Genomic DNA, 15666 nt, shown 5'->3' with positions numbered 1-15666 from the left:
ACATTTTTTTCCCCGATAAGGTATACGATTCGGAGCTATTCATCGTGTAAACCATACCTTTTCTCAAAGAAAAACTATAATAAGTGTCCAAATACTTTTTATAGCAGGATAAATTTAGGCTGATATCGACTCTCAAAAACATATATCAAACATATTTAAGCTAAGAATATTATCCAATAAATTTAGACCCGCGTGGTTTTCCGGCGGCGGTGGGTCTATCATTGCCCCAGCGCACCGGTTTTCCATCGCTGGATCTTTGACCAACAAGGATCAATGGATGTGATTGCAAAGTTATGGATAAAAACTAATTTAAGACTAAATTTGTTGATATATTTTGATACAAATCCACTCTGACATTTCAGTTCATTCCAAGACGAAAAAAATTATAAAACCCCCATTTCTCTACAATAATAACAAAATATTCAAAAATTTTTCCTCTACAAATACACTTAAATATTTCAAATAGATAAGGGGGGGGTACTTAGGCAAATGGAGGGTACGGTATGTGCCGCCCCTAAGGCTACCTTTTTTGGATTTCCAAAGTCCCGCTAAAGGTCGGAAAAAATCAGATAATAGGAAAGTTTCAAATCTTTACCCCCTGAAAGATCGAAATTTGGTCAAAATTGGTCAAATTTGTCCCGCTAAGGGTCGTAAAATTCTCAAAATTTTCCTTTGTTTTCTCCTTTTTAGTCCCAGTAAGGGTCCAAAATTTGAAAGTCGGGCGGCACCCCCTGTCAGCTCGCAACCCTAGTACCCCCCCCGGGATAAAACCTTGCAAAATATAAATAATACTAAACGTAAGATATTATAATTACATAAGTACATTAGTGCAGGCTCCGTTGATTCATTACCTATAAGTAATACGCACTTGATTTCACACATATAATCGCACGATGGGTTATTTTTCCTTATTTGGCGCGCTCTCAAAGAGAGCAATTAATCGTTAATTGCATCCTGTAGAGAGCAATTAATCGTTAATCACACTCTTCGATGCGGCGCCAATGTTTACAAAATTGATTTTAATGTTTTTTCTTACATTTTTTTGTATCAAAACGTTTTAATTGCATTCGAAATTTATTTTGTGAGAAAGAAAATCAATAAACAACAATAAAAGAAAGACATAGACAGAAGAGAAAATATATAAATCTCAGTGTAATTTCTGTAATTTACTTTCCTAACTGGGAAAAAGTAGTGAAAGCCATTGTGCGATTAGCTCGTAATCACATAATAACTCGTACAATTCGAGAATTGCACTCGTGATTTTTTTGTTTCGAATTTTCCTCGTCCTTTCGGACTCGGAAAATTAATAACAAAAAAATCACTCGTGCAATTATATTCGAATTGCACTCGTTATCATGTGATTACATATACTAATTACATAGATCTCAAAAACAACAAATATACTAATCTGTTTAATTGTAACAAGATTTACTTACGGGTTATTGCAAAATTTTCCTTTTTTCACGAAATCGCGTGATATTGATTTCATGATTAGTTTTGCTTTCAAAAATACCTGTAAATTGTCTATTTGTGACAAAAATTGGCGTTTTCAAGGTCATTTTCGACTGATTTTTCATTTGGCCGACTCGCGAAATAAACCATGCTAGATTCGTAGATTTAAAATACCTTCCGTTGTAAGGATTAGCGATAAGTGTTTGTTTATGTGCAATAATATAAACTAAGGCGAGACCAATTTAATTTGTTGTTCTACGGGCCCAACCGACCATATTTTTGCTAAAATCAAAAAAATAATAATATCAAATTTCCACTACAATATATTTTACACACTAGTTGTTTGTAAGAATTAAACTTGAATAAAGCTGAAAATTAATTCAAGAAATTGAAAAATCATGAAAAGCATTCCATACTCTAAAATTTTATTACGATCTTCATCGAAGATAATAAACAAAGTGAATTTTTGATCCAGATACTTTTTGGAAAATTTTCTTGGTACCTTACCAACCCTGATAAATGAAAAATTTATTCTTATTTTGCCGACCGACCGACCGACCGACCCATATTTTTCGAACGATCTGTCCGTAGAACAATAAATTAAATTGGTCTCGCCAAGTGAACATTCAAAAAACAGAATTTATTTTATTTATAATACACCCCTGTCTCACAGCCCCGGTGGAACTTTTTTCCTCAGTGGGGATAAAACTTCTATTGAAAGCTCAATGGGGATAGAAATTCTATTGTTCCAAGGTTAACAAGCTAGATGCTGAATGGACCTACCTGATGATGAAAGTTAGATCGCAATGTGAGGAAAAAAATGAAAAAAATCAGTCAGAAAATATAGTGTTTAGCGAAAATGCATAACGCAATAAATTCATCATTGATTGTTGATGGGAAAAAATCTCAACCGGGAAAAATTGTTTCTCAAAAATCGCACTCGGCCATGTTTTGAGCATTGCGAATACGCATCTTTCTGCAAAAAATCAGAAAAAACTTTGGATGAAAATTCGAGTAAATGTCAAAAAAACCGGTTTTTCCGGCATTTTCGGCCAGAAATTTTTTTTTTTTGAAAATCGGGCTCCGTCACACTTTAGCGATTGTCATTTTGCGTCAGTGTGCAAAATCTCATAAAAAAATATAAAGTACAGCTCGAGAAATTCAAGAAATACTGTCTTTCCGGTGAAAATAGGTTGTTCCGGTGAATTTTAAATAGTTCCGGATTCAAAAATCTATTTTATTGAAAATTGAAACATGCTTGATGGTGGGCATTGCTATTAATGCTTTTGAATGAAAAAAACAACCAATTATAAGGAAAAAGTCCAATGAAAACACAGAAAAACTGCGATTTCCGACATTTTCAATCGTTAAAAAATTTTTCTCAAAAATCGGCCTCAACCATATTTTGGCATTATTTATACGCATCTTTGAACAAAAAATCAGAAAAAACTAATTATAAAATCTCAAGAAAATGCCAAAAAAACATTTTTTCCGGCATATTTCCGGCATTTTCGGCCGGAAAATAATGTCTTTCGAAAATCGGGCTCGGTCACATTTTAGTTATTGTCATTTTGCATCTTTGTGCCAAAAATCAGAAAAAACTAATGAGTCAATCTTGAGAAAAGCTGGTAACAGACGAACGAACGAACGAACGAACGAACGAACGAACGAACGAACGAACGAACGAACGAACGAACGAACGAACGAACGAACGAACGAACGAACGAACGAACACAGGTTAATTTATAGGTACCGGAGGTAGATCCAAAAAATCTAGTGGGATGGGTTTGGAGTGCAATTTTTAAGCATTAAATTTCGAATGGGGATGAAATCAAGTCAATTTCCAAGTGGGGCTGAAATTTCAGGGTATTTTCCCACCGGGGACGAAACTTTTGCAAAACAGGTCTGTGACATGGGTATTATAATAAACAATTTAGTCTAAAATTCTACTCCAAAAAATACAAAATTGAACAAAAAATTGTAAACCAAAAAAAGTAAATGGAATTGTTAAGTACTTTGTTGAAATCAAGGATAAAGTTGTTTAAGAGTTTTATTTTTTTAAAGGTTTTCATGACTCGCTTCCTCAGCAAAACCAGTCACTGCAAGAGCGTGAGTATGCCATAGAGCTAAGCTAAATAAAATACAGCCAATCATTCGAAACTTTTTCTGACTTTTAAGTCTTCAAATAAAAAAAAATTTTCAAGTTACCCGACTTCCACCATTGGGCTCTTCCAGAAAAAATTCGTTCATGGGGGGTGGAGGATATATTATTTTGTCTTTGATCTACCCCTGGACATTTCGATTTTTCACCCCCTGGACACGTGTTTTACCCCTGGACAAGCAACAAATTGACCCCCTAGACACAAATATTTACCCCTGGACATCGCAAATTCACCCCATGGACATGGCAGTTTTTCAAGTTTTTTCCAATACCCCTGGACAATATATCCTCCACCCCCCATGAATGGTTTTTTTCTGGAAGAGCCCATTGTCGAAACAAACGTTCGAACGTTTGCTTCAATAATGGCGGTAGTTACGTAACTTAGGGAAAACCTCAACAATGACAATTTTCTATAACTTTATTCCAAAATTCAAACAAAAAACTTATCTCCTTAATACTTAATTACAGTGATCAGAACTTATGATAACAGGTTGTACACCAAACAAAAAATAACCAAAACCTGCGCCCAATATGACGGCGATACAAACCCAAACGTTGTACGTCATAAATGCCAGCATAAGTAGATAACCGATGAATACTTGTAACATGTGCAAGAAAGTTTGTAGAAGGTGTCGCCCTGAAAAACGGTTGAGTCGACATCTAAGGGAAAGAAATGATTATGTTTGAGAATATCTCATAGGACAGGAGCGAAAGGAGATTTTTAAGCTATTACCTTAAGAGAAGAAATTTTGGCGAGAAGAAATATTGGCGAATAAGCCCATTCACGAGCAATTTTGGTGCAATTTGGCGGAATTTATTTTGGCGATTAGATAAAATTTCTAAATTTGGCGATAATTAATTTTGGCGAACGACCCATTTTTTGTTCAATATTTTAGCTGAAAAAAGAGGAAAAAAGAGGAAAAAAAAGAGTTTTTAGGAGAATGAGGGACTAAATTGAAAGAAAATTTCTTTCAAAATTTCTTCCCTTAAGTTATTCCGGCTGTGGATTAACAAATAAACCTATAAACCATGGGTACGATTAACAATCCGAAAGTTCACTCAACAATGAAACGCACCAAAATAACAAAATTTCGGATAGTAAAGCGTGGAAAACTACAAAACCAAGAAAACTAAACTAGCGCTAAGGGAACACGGAAGGAATAAACGAAAATCACGTTTTTATACTGCTGCCACTTTGTTTTCTTGCTGGATTCGTAATCAGGACTTGATTTGTGTGACTTCCATTAGATTCAGAGCTAGAAAAAAAAAACATTTCATGATTGAAACAATGAACATTTTCATGCAAGTAAACTATGTTCTGAGACACAGATTTTTTTCAACATATCAAAGGCTCAAATCTTGAAAAACTTAAACTTTATCTAACCTAAGCGTATGCTGAGCCTTAGCCTCAGTTAATGAAATCTCAAAGAATTTAAGTTAAGTTTCAAAATTTATGATATTAAAATATCCAAGCATAGCATGAGCATACTCAAGGCTAAAAATAAATTGCTATATATATGATGCTCACGTAAATTGACCCTAAGCGTATTACAAAAAACGTGTATCAAGGCAGTAGTTTTAGAAAATAATTGTCAAAATTTCTTACCCGGTTAAGGCCAATGTTTGGTACAGGCGAATACCTTTATCATAGTATTTTGAATTATTGCAGGAAAAGCACTCACCTTTCAGTCAACTTTTCATTTAGATGGTGTTTGTTAGGTTGCAAAAGCATTCTTTGTCTGTAAACTTTCAATCCTTCGTACAAAACACCAAGTACAAACAAAACAAAACAGGATCCGAAAAGTTCTGGGGAACAATAAGAAAAAAAATATGATTGAAAATTTGAAAATACGACTCAGACTCAAATGCCAGTTGTTTGGCTGGTTTGGCTAAGAACAAAAAATCTTTAAAAAGATAAAATTTTGCGAGAAGCTTATTTTGGCACAATGTGACAATTCTTTTAAATTTTGGAGGGAAGAAATGGATCTGTTTTTCCAAAAAAGTGGGCGAACTTGAAGATCGAAACATAATTCAGTTGAAAGCTTATTTTGACGTATCGGCAATCTGTTAAATTTGAGCAATAAACAAATTCTCGGAATGTCTATTTCTATGTCGTAATAATGGGAGGGGCCATCCCATTAAAAGTCTGAATGAAAAATAAAAAGATATTTTGATTGGTTCATTTGTTTGATTGGTTCATTTGTTTGATTGGTTCATTTGTTTGATTGGTTCATTTGTTTGATTGGTTCATTTGTTTGATTGGTTCATTTGTTTGATTGGTTACACATTTCATCTTACCAGCAGCCGTGTTGGTTTTCCATTGCTTAAACAAAATGGTGACTTCTTTTCCCAATACAAAATACATCTGCAAAAAATATGAAAAGTTATGTGGAAATCAAAATTATTGAAGAAAGATAACAGAATGACTATAAGAGGGCTTTGAAGAACATTTGAATTAGTGATAAACGATATTACACGTATTTTTAATATAGGAACATTCAAAATTTTTGAAGCTGAGCGGATGTTCTTAACATTTTGAGTTTTAAGTCCGAAAATATCCTTAAATATTCTTAATTTCAACCATTCGTAAATACTTTTGTTCAATTTCAAGAATTTTGGTGTTTTAGAGTCTGCAAAGCCTTGAAATGTTCTTATAACTCGATCTTAATATTGTAGCTATCGAAGCCTGATAGCCTGAAGCCTGTTTCTATATAGTTTGTTCTTATAAAGAATCGTGTATTCGGAGGAAGAAGAAATTTTATTTATGTTTTTGAGAGGTGTGAATATGACCGAAAAAGAGAAAGATGATTAGATGTGAGATGTGGTGTGAAATTAAATTTTACTACATCGACAAGGTATTAAATTCAATTGAAATTTTAAAGAACTTTCTATAAAATTTATTCTCTTCATTTTTTCAATACTCGAAACTAGAAATCTTAAGAAATTCATGAAGAAAGTTTTTTCATGTAGGAAAAAAAATTATAAATCATATTGAGTAAAATTGAAACGATGCTTGTAGCAAAACTGAGCTCGGAGCCTGATAATTTTTTCTGCTTTTTCAGGACACACTGTAAACTATAAACGGTTTTAAAACCTGCATCATCATCATTTCCATACCAACGTGGGAATTTCCCATACCACCATGTGAATTTGAATTATTCCCACTAGGAGAATGTCCAGACATGTCATGAGTATTTGGAGTTGTATGATGATTCATCATGGGCATACCAGTAGAATTCATATTCATCATAACCAAAAAAAAATCCAACTAGGGAAAATTAAAATTTCCCTATGCAAGTTTAGACCACCACTCGAAATTTTATTTTCAATCCAGTCAATCGACACCGACTAATTCTTTTATTTTTTTATCATTCGTCAATTTTTCTCTTTTTTCACTAAAAAGAAGATAAATATGATAGTCATAAAATTCACATTAATACAGAAAATACAGGGATTCCGAGTTTAGGCACTGCTTCCACCATAGTCTACATAATAGATAGACAGCTCCAGCCTTTTAGGCCTTACTCTTAGTCTTTAGGTACTACTATGAGCGGTCACTTGTAACCCCCACCGGGAATTGTTTATCATATGTTTAAGAATAATAAACAATTTTCACAAAAGATGTTTATCAATAGACATTTCAAATAAAAGAATGTTTAAAACACATTGGCTTAGGTTTCGAAACTCTCTATTGCTTCATTAAAACCTCAGTGCGATGTATCCGAAAAATTCAATTTTCAAAACAAGAGCAGTGCTCACAGGGGGGGGGTGAAGCAGTTAGTACAAGACATCATGCCAGTTAGTACCGTGGTGGTGTGCCATATGAATTGGATAAAATCACTTAGTACTCAGATGTACTAACTGCAAAAAAGGGTGGTCCCTTGCTAAAAATTTGCCAAATTTTGGTACTAACTGTGTAAAAATAGGATTTTGTGAGAAAATTAAAAAAAAAGACCGTATTTTACCAAAAAGAATTTTTGGGAAGTAGATTTTTTTTTCAAATCTTAAAAACAATTTTCTGGTTGCAATAGAAATTTGATTTTCTAAAATGTTGTTTTTTCCTATTGAAAGGTATGGAAAATTGAATCATTTTTTTTAAGATATTAAATTTTATTTTATTTGATTTTATTGAATTTATGAAGGTCAAAAGCCTTTTTCAAGGCTATATTCAGTTAGTACTAACTGTACTAAGTGTACCAAGGTGGTGGTGTTACTAACTTCTTCCGAGAAAGCAGTTAGTAGGCATGATGTGTTGTACTAACTGCTTCACCCCCCCCCCCCTGGTGCTCATATCCCGAAGAGTAGGAGTTTTACCCTCAAAACGAAAGAAGATATGACGTAGCCTACTTCCACCATAAAACAAATGGAATCTGACAGGTATTACGTCCATTGAAATGGATGGCCAAGCCTTTGATCGACACGACGGCTATTATTACTTTAATGTCAAAAATTTTCACGGCCACAAATTTCCGCGATTTTTGCGAAATTAGTGTTCTTAATTTTATTTTGGTGAAATTGCCTGGTCGCGAAAGTTTCTGACATTAAAAAAGAATATGGTAAAAATGAACAACATAAAAAAACAATGTGATAGCTTTCTTTTAAAAAAAGGTTAAAAAAGTGAAAAAAGAAACAAAAATAAAAATTTAGAGGAAATTCACAATAAAATCAAAGATCGATCTTAACTCGCCATACTTTGCAAACGATTTATAACACCACCACCCCTTGAGGGTGGTCCGCCTCTTCTTCCACCCCTCAAGTTATTGAATCCTCCTCTAATCCAAGGCTTAGGGTTGCTGATTTCTAAAAGTAAAGAATGATTTTAAATGATAAAACTGTGCTTAAAATTTTAATGCTTTTGAAGAAATTTTACTCTTTTATACTTTGAAAAAGTTTTGCAAAAAAACTGCAAGATCAAGAAGTTATCATGCTAATTGCAAGTACCATACCTTTCACCATTTTAATCAATAACTAATCGATTTATAAATCATACCTGAAAAATTGGTATCATTTTCTTTCTGCATCTTGGCAGGAGTAGGACCATCATCCCTCCACCATTCGGCACTTTGACTGCCACCACCACCTCGACTGATTGAAGGACTTCCCCGATTGCTGCCACGCCCTCTACCTCTACCTGCTCCCCTACCAGTATTATGTGATTGGCCTCTTCCTCTACCACGCGGAACTCCTCTGTCTGAACCTTGGAATCCCCCTCTGGTGGCACCACGTCCTCTACTAAAACCGCCAGTTGCTCCTCTGCTCAAACCTCGAGGTGCACCTCTGCCTCCACCACCACGCCCAGAACCACGATCACTACCTGGTGCTGGTCGTTTGATACCTCTGTTTTGATTGGGGTTGTAATTTCCACCTAAAAATTAGTGGATTAGTGGTATAATTAAGGGTTCAGGAACCGTAGCCAAAAATAGGAAATTTGGGAATAAATTCAGGAAGAATTAAAGATTAGTTTTGGAATTCGAAAAGACCACCCCCATTTCAAGCAAACTTCCAACAGGAATTAATTCTTTGGAACATTTTCTTTAAAACTAAAAAAAACAAAAAAGCCCATTTACGCATTCATGCACGCCTCTGGACGGCCCATAGAATACCTGACGTATTTTCTCTGTGCCTTTTACTGTTCATGTGTTGGACATATTGGTCTTCAGAATTCATTGTCATGTTGCAATCATTACAATGAAGAGATTCAGGAACTGGTATAGGGTGTGTCACTTTTTGTTTTGGTCTTGGAGGTACTGGCAGTCCTGAAGGGATAAATCAAATGTAGAAAAAACAAATTAGCTCCACCCTATAGTACCTATAAGAGGGCTTTTCCAGAAAAGAATGCCGTTGTTATTGAGTAAAAACCAACATTTTTCAATGGAGTATGTTAGAATTCCAAATACACTGATCTCTTGAATTCTAGGCACTTTCAGTAAAATGAATGTAAGCCACTCCTCATTGAGTTTTCGATGAATAAACAAAGAGTAATATAAGGCGAGACCAATTTAATTTGTTGTTCTACGGGCCCGACCGATCCTATTTTTGCTAAAATCAAAAAAATAATAATATCGAATTTCCACTACAATATATTTTACACACTAGTTATTTGTAAGAATTAAACTTGAATAAAGCTGAAAATTAATTCAAGAAATTGAAAAATCATAAAAAGTATTCCATACACTAAAATTTTATTATGATCTTCATCGAAGATAAAAAGTGAATTTTTGATCCAGATACTTTTTGGAAAATTTTCTCGGTACCTTACCAACCCTGATAAATGAAAAATTTATTCTTATTTTGCCGACCGACCGACCCATATTTTTCTAACGATCTGTCCGTATAACAACAAATTAAATTGGTCTCGCCTAATGTAAATGATATGAAACAACAAACTTTAAAAGTCTCAACTAAATGATACTGTATTCAAAGTCATACGGTACCTGTATTTTCTCTGTGTCTTTTACTGTTCATGTGTTGGACGTATTGATCTTCAGAATTCATTGTCATATTGCAATCATTACAGTGGAGGGAACTAGGTGGTGGTTTTGAAGGAGGCGGGTCCATTTTAGAGGGCGTTTGCTTACCTGATAATTAAATTAATTTAAAACTATTTTTAGTGCAAAAATCAGATCGATAGACGTTTAAAAAACAATTAGACAAGACTTTTTTAAACTTTACAGATTTATTTACAGAAAGCTTATTTTTACACCTTGCTGAGGCAAAGGAATGGTGTACACTATAAAGAAGTATTATCGGGTGGTTCAAAAAAAGTTTCCATGAGTTTCAAATTTTGACGTAGACTGCTCTAGTTGTGCTATCAATTTCAAGTTTTGTCTGCAGACAAAAGGCATAGCCATGGCTATACTCCGACTTAATACAGAGCACTCCTGAAAATCTTTGTCTGAAAGGAATTTTTTGTAAAGTTTTGAGGTTATTTAAAAAAGAGGTCAAAATGTTCAAGAGAAATACCTTTATAATTGGAAAAATCTGACGGTTGAGCACCATCGGCAATCATCTTATGTTTCGTGCCTCCAATATGTTGTTCATACTGCGCTTGAGATGTTAGGTTGATATTACATACATCACAATGAAATTCACTTTTATCATAAGGTATTGACTTGACTTCTGGCGGCACATCGGGCACATGTCCTCCTTCATCGAGAATAGCTTGAACTGCCATTGCATGCTTCTTTCCTGCATAGTGCTCTTTGGCAGACGATGGCCCATTTAAGGCTGCATTACAAACTTTGCAATCCAGATTACTGTCATCTATGTTTTTGGACTTGATTGTGGTCTGGTGTGTTTTGTTTTGCTCTATATTGAATTGCTGAGTGGGTGTTGAAGTCTTTGATAAATCACGCTTCACATGTTTCTTGTTTGACTGTTGATGAAGAAAAAATTATAATCTTCAAATTAAATAATACTGGTGTGCATTTCAACAGCATATAACATTACATAATATAACGTTTAACACAATACAGGGCTATCTGGAAAAGGTCTTTGAATGTTAGGCACAGAGAGCCATGAACTTTGAAGCATGAAATTCTAAAGAGCCTTAGTATTAACTGTGCATAATAAAAGTATGTATGATATCATAAAGAGGGAGAGTGAGTCTACTGTTTTTTTTTTAAATCATACAATTATTATTTGATTTGTGAATGGATGCCAAAAATCTAATATCCAGGGGGTAAATCTCCAAAATTTGCCTTGCCTTGCTCTGTTTGGTGGTAATTTTGCTGTTTGAAGGTAATTGGTGTCCAGGGGTCAATACTGATCTTTGTCCAGGGGGTTGGACCTGCTGTTTGGGGGGTCAAAAGTCACAATGTCCGGGGGGGGAGGGGGATGATTTCCAAAAAATGTTATATCCTCCACCCCCAATATTCAAATTTTTTTCTGGAAAAGCCCATTTTTGTAAAAATAAGAAACTAAAAAAGCATACCTTGATACATCTGCCATTGAAATGTTGGATTGCAACTATAGGAGTGTGCAGTGCCATATTACATTCTGAACAAACAAAGTTGGGCCATGTCTTTGGAATTTGGCCTTTATATGGTCTATTTGTCAGTGATGAAATTGGGGTATTGTCAGGATAGATCACATCTACCATGATGTCAACGTTTCTTTTATTTGTAGTCAAATTGAAAAATCTACACAAAAAATAATATTGTTTCAATAAAAGCTTTTAAGCACAAACCTAAGATTTTATCAAAGTATTATTAAAGTATGGATGACTCTTATTTCTTGTTGCCATGGGCAGAAGAGTCTCAAAGTGATTTTGATAGATTTCTTAAATTTTGGGTTTTTTCTTTATGTTTTAGCTATTTAACCAGAATTTTCAAACTTTTTATAGAGTTTTGCTTTCTGGGCAAATTTTGTGCTTCAGAGACCTTTTAAATAAACTTCAAGTGGTAAACAGAGGGAAAGTTTTGCTCACTGTTTTTTAATTAATTTTGTCATTAATTTTCAGTTATTTTAACATACAGTTGATTGACAGAACCGATTTGAAAATTTACCAAAATTTAAGCCAAGCTTTCCTCTATAGAATAATTAAAGAATCAATAAAAATTCTTAAACTGTAAGCTCATAATACCTTGACAAACCAGTATACTTTTTTGCTCACCCAGTACAGTGAAAGGAAATTTGATTACGCTTTGTATTTCTAGGATATATCCCATTTCACAGCTCAAGAATAATCTGAGTTTCCTTTCCTTTCCCATTATCGTAGGAAATTGGTAAGTATTTTTATGTTTCAAGGAGTCAAAATGTACATGCATCATAGCTGTCAACTTCGCCTCTCAAAATGCGGGAGAGCTCCAAGTGGGAAAAATGTTCCCCGATAATCCAATTTTTCCAAATCAGAAATTCGGAAATTGGGGGAATTTTTCTGTGAAATACAATTTAACGGAATTTTTTTACCGGAAAGCGAGGACATTTTTTGTCCCAATTTTCCAAAATCAAGAAATTTTGCCTTTCTGTTTTTTCAAATCTGAATTTTATTTCAGGAAATCAGAAAATTTTTGGAAATGCGGGAGACGCGGGAGAAAATCCTGAAAATGCGGGAGATTTGGCTGATTTTTTTCCTGCAGGAAAAAGACATTGGCATGCAGGAGTCTTCCACCCAATGCGGGAGAATTGACAGCTATGATAAAAGATAAATGTTTTTCTTTCCATATCAGAAAAAAAATCTCTAATTCAAAACAAAGAGTTTCTGGTGGAAAGCCCTAAAGTAAAATGGGCAGTTCCAGAAGAAAACCAACACTGACAAGGTTTTTTGGATTTTGTTTTCACTTGGAAATCCTGAGAAATTTGAAAAAGGTGTCAGAAAATTCAGGATTTTTCCTCATTATTTAGTCAAAATGTATCGGAAAATCCATAAAATTTGCTCTATTTTCTTGTCAATATTGGAAAACCCATAAAATTTGCTCTATTATTTTGCGAAGTATCGGAAATCCTGAAGTTTTTCCAAAGTAAATTGTTATGGAAAATCCATGTCGTCCACAGTTGGGGATAACCTAAATCCGACAGCCCTGCCTAAATCTGATGGGGTCTTTCAAAGATATAAAATAAAGAAATAAAATTAAACCTTTTGCTGTGATGCAATGAAGATACCAAAGTGTCAATTAAACTGAGAGATTTGATACACTGAACCAATTGAACCAAATAACAATAATTGGTTCTTAATCTTATACAAAACATACCGTGAAGCTGCGTGAAGTTGGGTAACTTGCATCAGTGGAGAAAACATGCATAGCCCTCAAATGAATGACCTGTCTGGTCATTAAAATACAAACTTATAAAAATCAAAACAAAAATGGTAGAGTAGAGCTGCGAGCAGAGCTGCCTAGTTAATTTGTTTTGAAATTTTGCTGCTTTGATTGGTCAGTCATTTGATGGCTATGCATGTTTGCCTCCACTGATGCAAGTTACCCGACTTCAAGGTAATTTTTTGTTACAAAATTGTTAACGTCTTATAAAACACAAACAACGGATTCAGAATAATAGAGGTAATTATTTTTAAAACTCACACTTTTTTGATCACATTAATTGACATCTTGACATTATAGCCATCTTATTGTTAGATGTTTTGTTTCGAGAGTTTATCGCTCAACTTGGAGAGGGGATGTTTGTAAAGTAAGAACTTTTTTCTGTTTTTTTCATTAGCAGTTATTTGGGGGGGGGGGGGGGGGTCAGATTTAAGCGCAGGGCTGTCAGGTCGGATATAGGACCACTCGCAGTATAACTTGAACCACCCAATTTGGTATAGCAGCCCCTGTTATGGTCTGGAGATCCATACTCTTTACTTAATCTTACACCACATAACGTGAGCGGTCCTAAATCTGACAGCCCTGCCTTAATCTGACCCCCCAAATAACTGTTATGAAAAAAAATTCTTGTTTACAAACATTCCCTCTCCAAGTTTAACTAAACAATAAACTACACGTTTTTTTTTTATAAGGAACACGTTTATAAGGAACTTGAGGCTGAAAATAGTCTGAGAAATAAGGAATTATTAAGGAACTGCTCAGGCTGAGAATAAAAAATCAAGTTAAGAAACAGCGAGATAAAAATTTTAAATAATAAAAAGACGGAAAATATTGCTGAAACACCTTTCAATATGTCAAAAAGACAAAAAATGCTGATAAAGAAGCTACACACTTAGCAAATCCCAACTTAACAGTTAAGTAACTAAGGAACTCGATAAGGAACTTTGAAGCTGAAACTCTCTGGCAAAGTAAGGAAATCCAGGCTCGGAGCCAAGTTAAGGTTCCTTATAAAAAAAAAACGTGTATTGCAAGAACTTTCGAAATAAAACATCTAACAATATATGACTATAATGACAAGATGTCAAGTAAATGTGATCAAAAATGTGTAAGTTGTAAAAATAATTACCTCTATTCTGTATTATGAATCCGTTGCTTGTGTTTATTTTTAACAATTCTGACAATTTTGTAATAAAAATTATGTTTTGTATAAAAGCAATTATATATTATTATTTGGTTCAGTGTATCAAATTTCTCAATTTAGTTGACACTTTGGTATCTTCATTACGTTACAGTGAAAGGTTTGTTTTTATTTTAGTTTGTATCTTTGAAAGACCCCATTGGATTTAGGCAGGGCTGTCGGATTTAGGACCACTCAGGGTAAGGGGCCACTCACATATCGATTTTTCCCACGCTTAGCGTCATTCTGAAAATCGATATCTCTAGTAGATTTTCTTAGCGTCACTTGATCTAACCCACCAACCCTTAGCGTCGGAATGAAGCTAAACGTGGGAAAAATCAATCACAAGTGTTTCAACGGACCATCTCAAGTCAAAACCCCCAAAAATCGCCTAACTTTTTCAAAAGAACTTTTTTGTCTTTAACAAAGGATAAATAAATGAGGTTAACTTATTTTTATTTGCTACTTTACATGCTAACGCAAAATTTATTCAGGATCACAATGATATATACATTATAGAGGTTAAGTGTTGATTGAATTTAAGAGATATTATTGGTCAAAGTAGGGTTAAGAATATGAGGTTAAATGGCTCTGAGGTTAACCTAATGGCCCTTAAAGATGGCCCGAAATTGGTACGAAATGTGAGGTTAAAGCATAAAAAAATGATTGGGTTTTACTATTTAATGATTGGGCAACAAGATAAGGCTGGAAAAATGAGGTCAATATTTCAAGTAGGGTGTAAAATTTGAGGTTATCTCACAAAAATATCCTATTTGCGAGGTTAACAATGATATTCAGTCTAATTTTGGATATCAGACAAACAGTAGCCTATTACAAAAACAACTAAACATGAAAATTATATTTTGGTATAAAAGTGAGGTTAACTGGTACTTGAGAGACGCGAGTACCTGAGAAAGGGGTTGATTTTAAGCTTTCAGATGGCCTGCATAGAAAGGGAAAGTTGTGTAATAAACATAGTGGGATCTATAATTCAATATGGTTGTTGAGGAACAAGGTAAGGTAGGGAAAATGAGGTTAATACCTGTTAATATATGAATTTTCTTTAGATTCTTAGGTTGCCCCAACTAGACTTCAAAGTTGAACCTTAGATGAATAGC

General features: G+C 34.3%; 2 protein-coding genes and 1 long non-coding RNA gene across 4 annotated transcripts in view; all 3 read right to left on the bottom strand.

Annotated features, from left to right (window-relative positions):
• LOC136813403 (uncharacterized) overlaps positions 1-15666 on the bottom strand; it is a 96156-nt gene that overhangs the window by 13058 nt on the left and 67432 nt on the right. The gene's annotated exons all lie outside the window — the stretch shown is intronic.
• LOC136813391 (high affinity copper uptake protein 1-like) lies at positions 3359-7030 on the bottom strand. The gene is made up of 5 exons (XM_067069911.1): positions 6708-7030; positions 5912-5978; positions 5296-5419; positions 4789-4869; positions 3359-4273 (listed from the first exon to the last, which is right to left on the bottom strand). Exons 1-5 carry the CDS (start codon positions 6861-6863, stop codon positions 4072-4074), a joined length of 630 nt encoding a protein of 209 aa, XP_066926012.1. The 5' UTR covers positions 6864-7030; the 3' UTR covers positions 3359-4071.
• On the bottom strand, positions 8186-11750 carry LOC136813390 (zinc finger protein 346-like). Of its 2 annotated transcripts, XM_067069909.1 has the most exons (6): positions 11547-11750; positions 10577-10988; positions 10048-10191; positions 9217-9369; positions 8604-8978; positions 8186-8413 (listed from the first exon to the last, which is right to left on the bottom strand). In XM_067069909.1, the coding sequence occupies exons 1-6, from the start codon at positions 11712-11714 to the stop codon at positions 8292-8294; spliced, it is 1374 nt and encodes a 457-aa protein (XP_066926010.1). In that variant the 5' UTR covers positions 11715-11750; the 3' UTR covers positions 8186-8291. The 2 variants fall into 2 exon arrangements, with proteins under 2 accessions (XP_066926010.1, XP_066926011.1); XM_067069910.1 differs by lacking the exon at positions 10048-10191.

This window comes from Clytia hemisphaerica, unplaced genomic scaffold (genome assembly GCF_902728285.1).
Source record: "Clytia hemisphaerica strain Z4C2 unplaced genomic scaffold, Clytia hemisphaerica genome assembly, whole genome shotgun sequence".
NCBI lineage: Eukaryota > Metazoa > Cnidaria > Hydrozoa > Leptothecata > Clytiidae > Clytia > Clytia hemisphaerica.
Note: the sequence above shows the minus strand (reverse complement) of the source record. Positions and strands in the feature narration are given on the sequence as shown.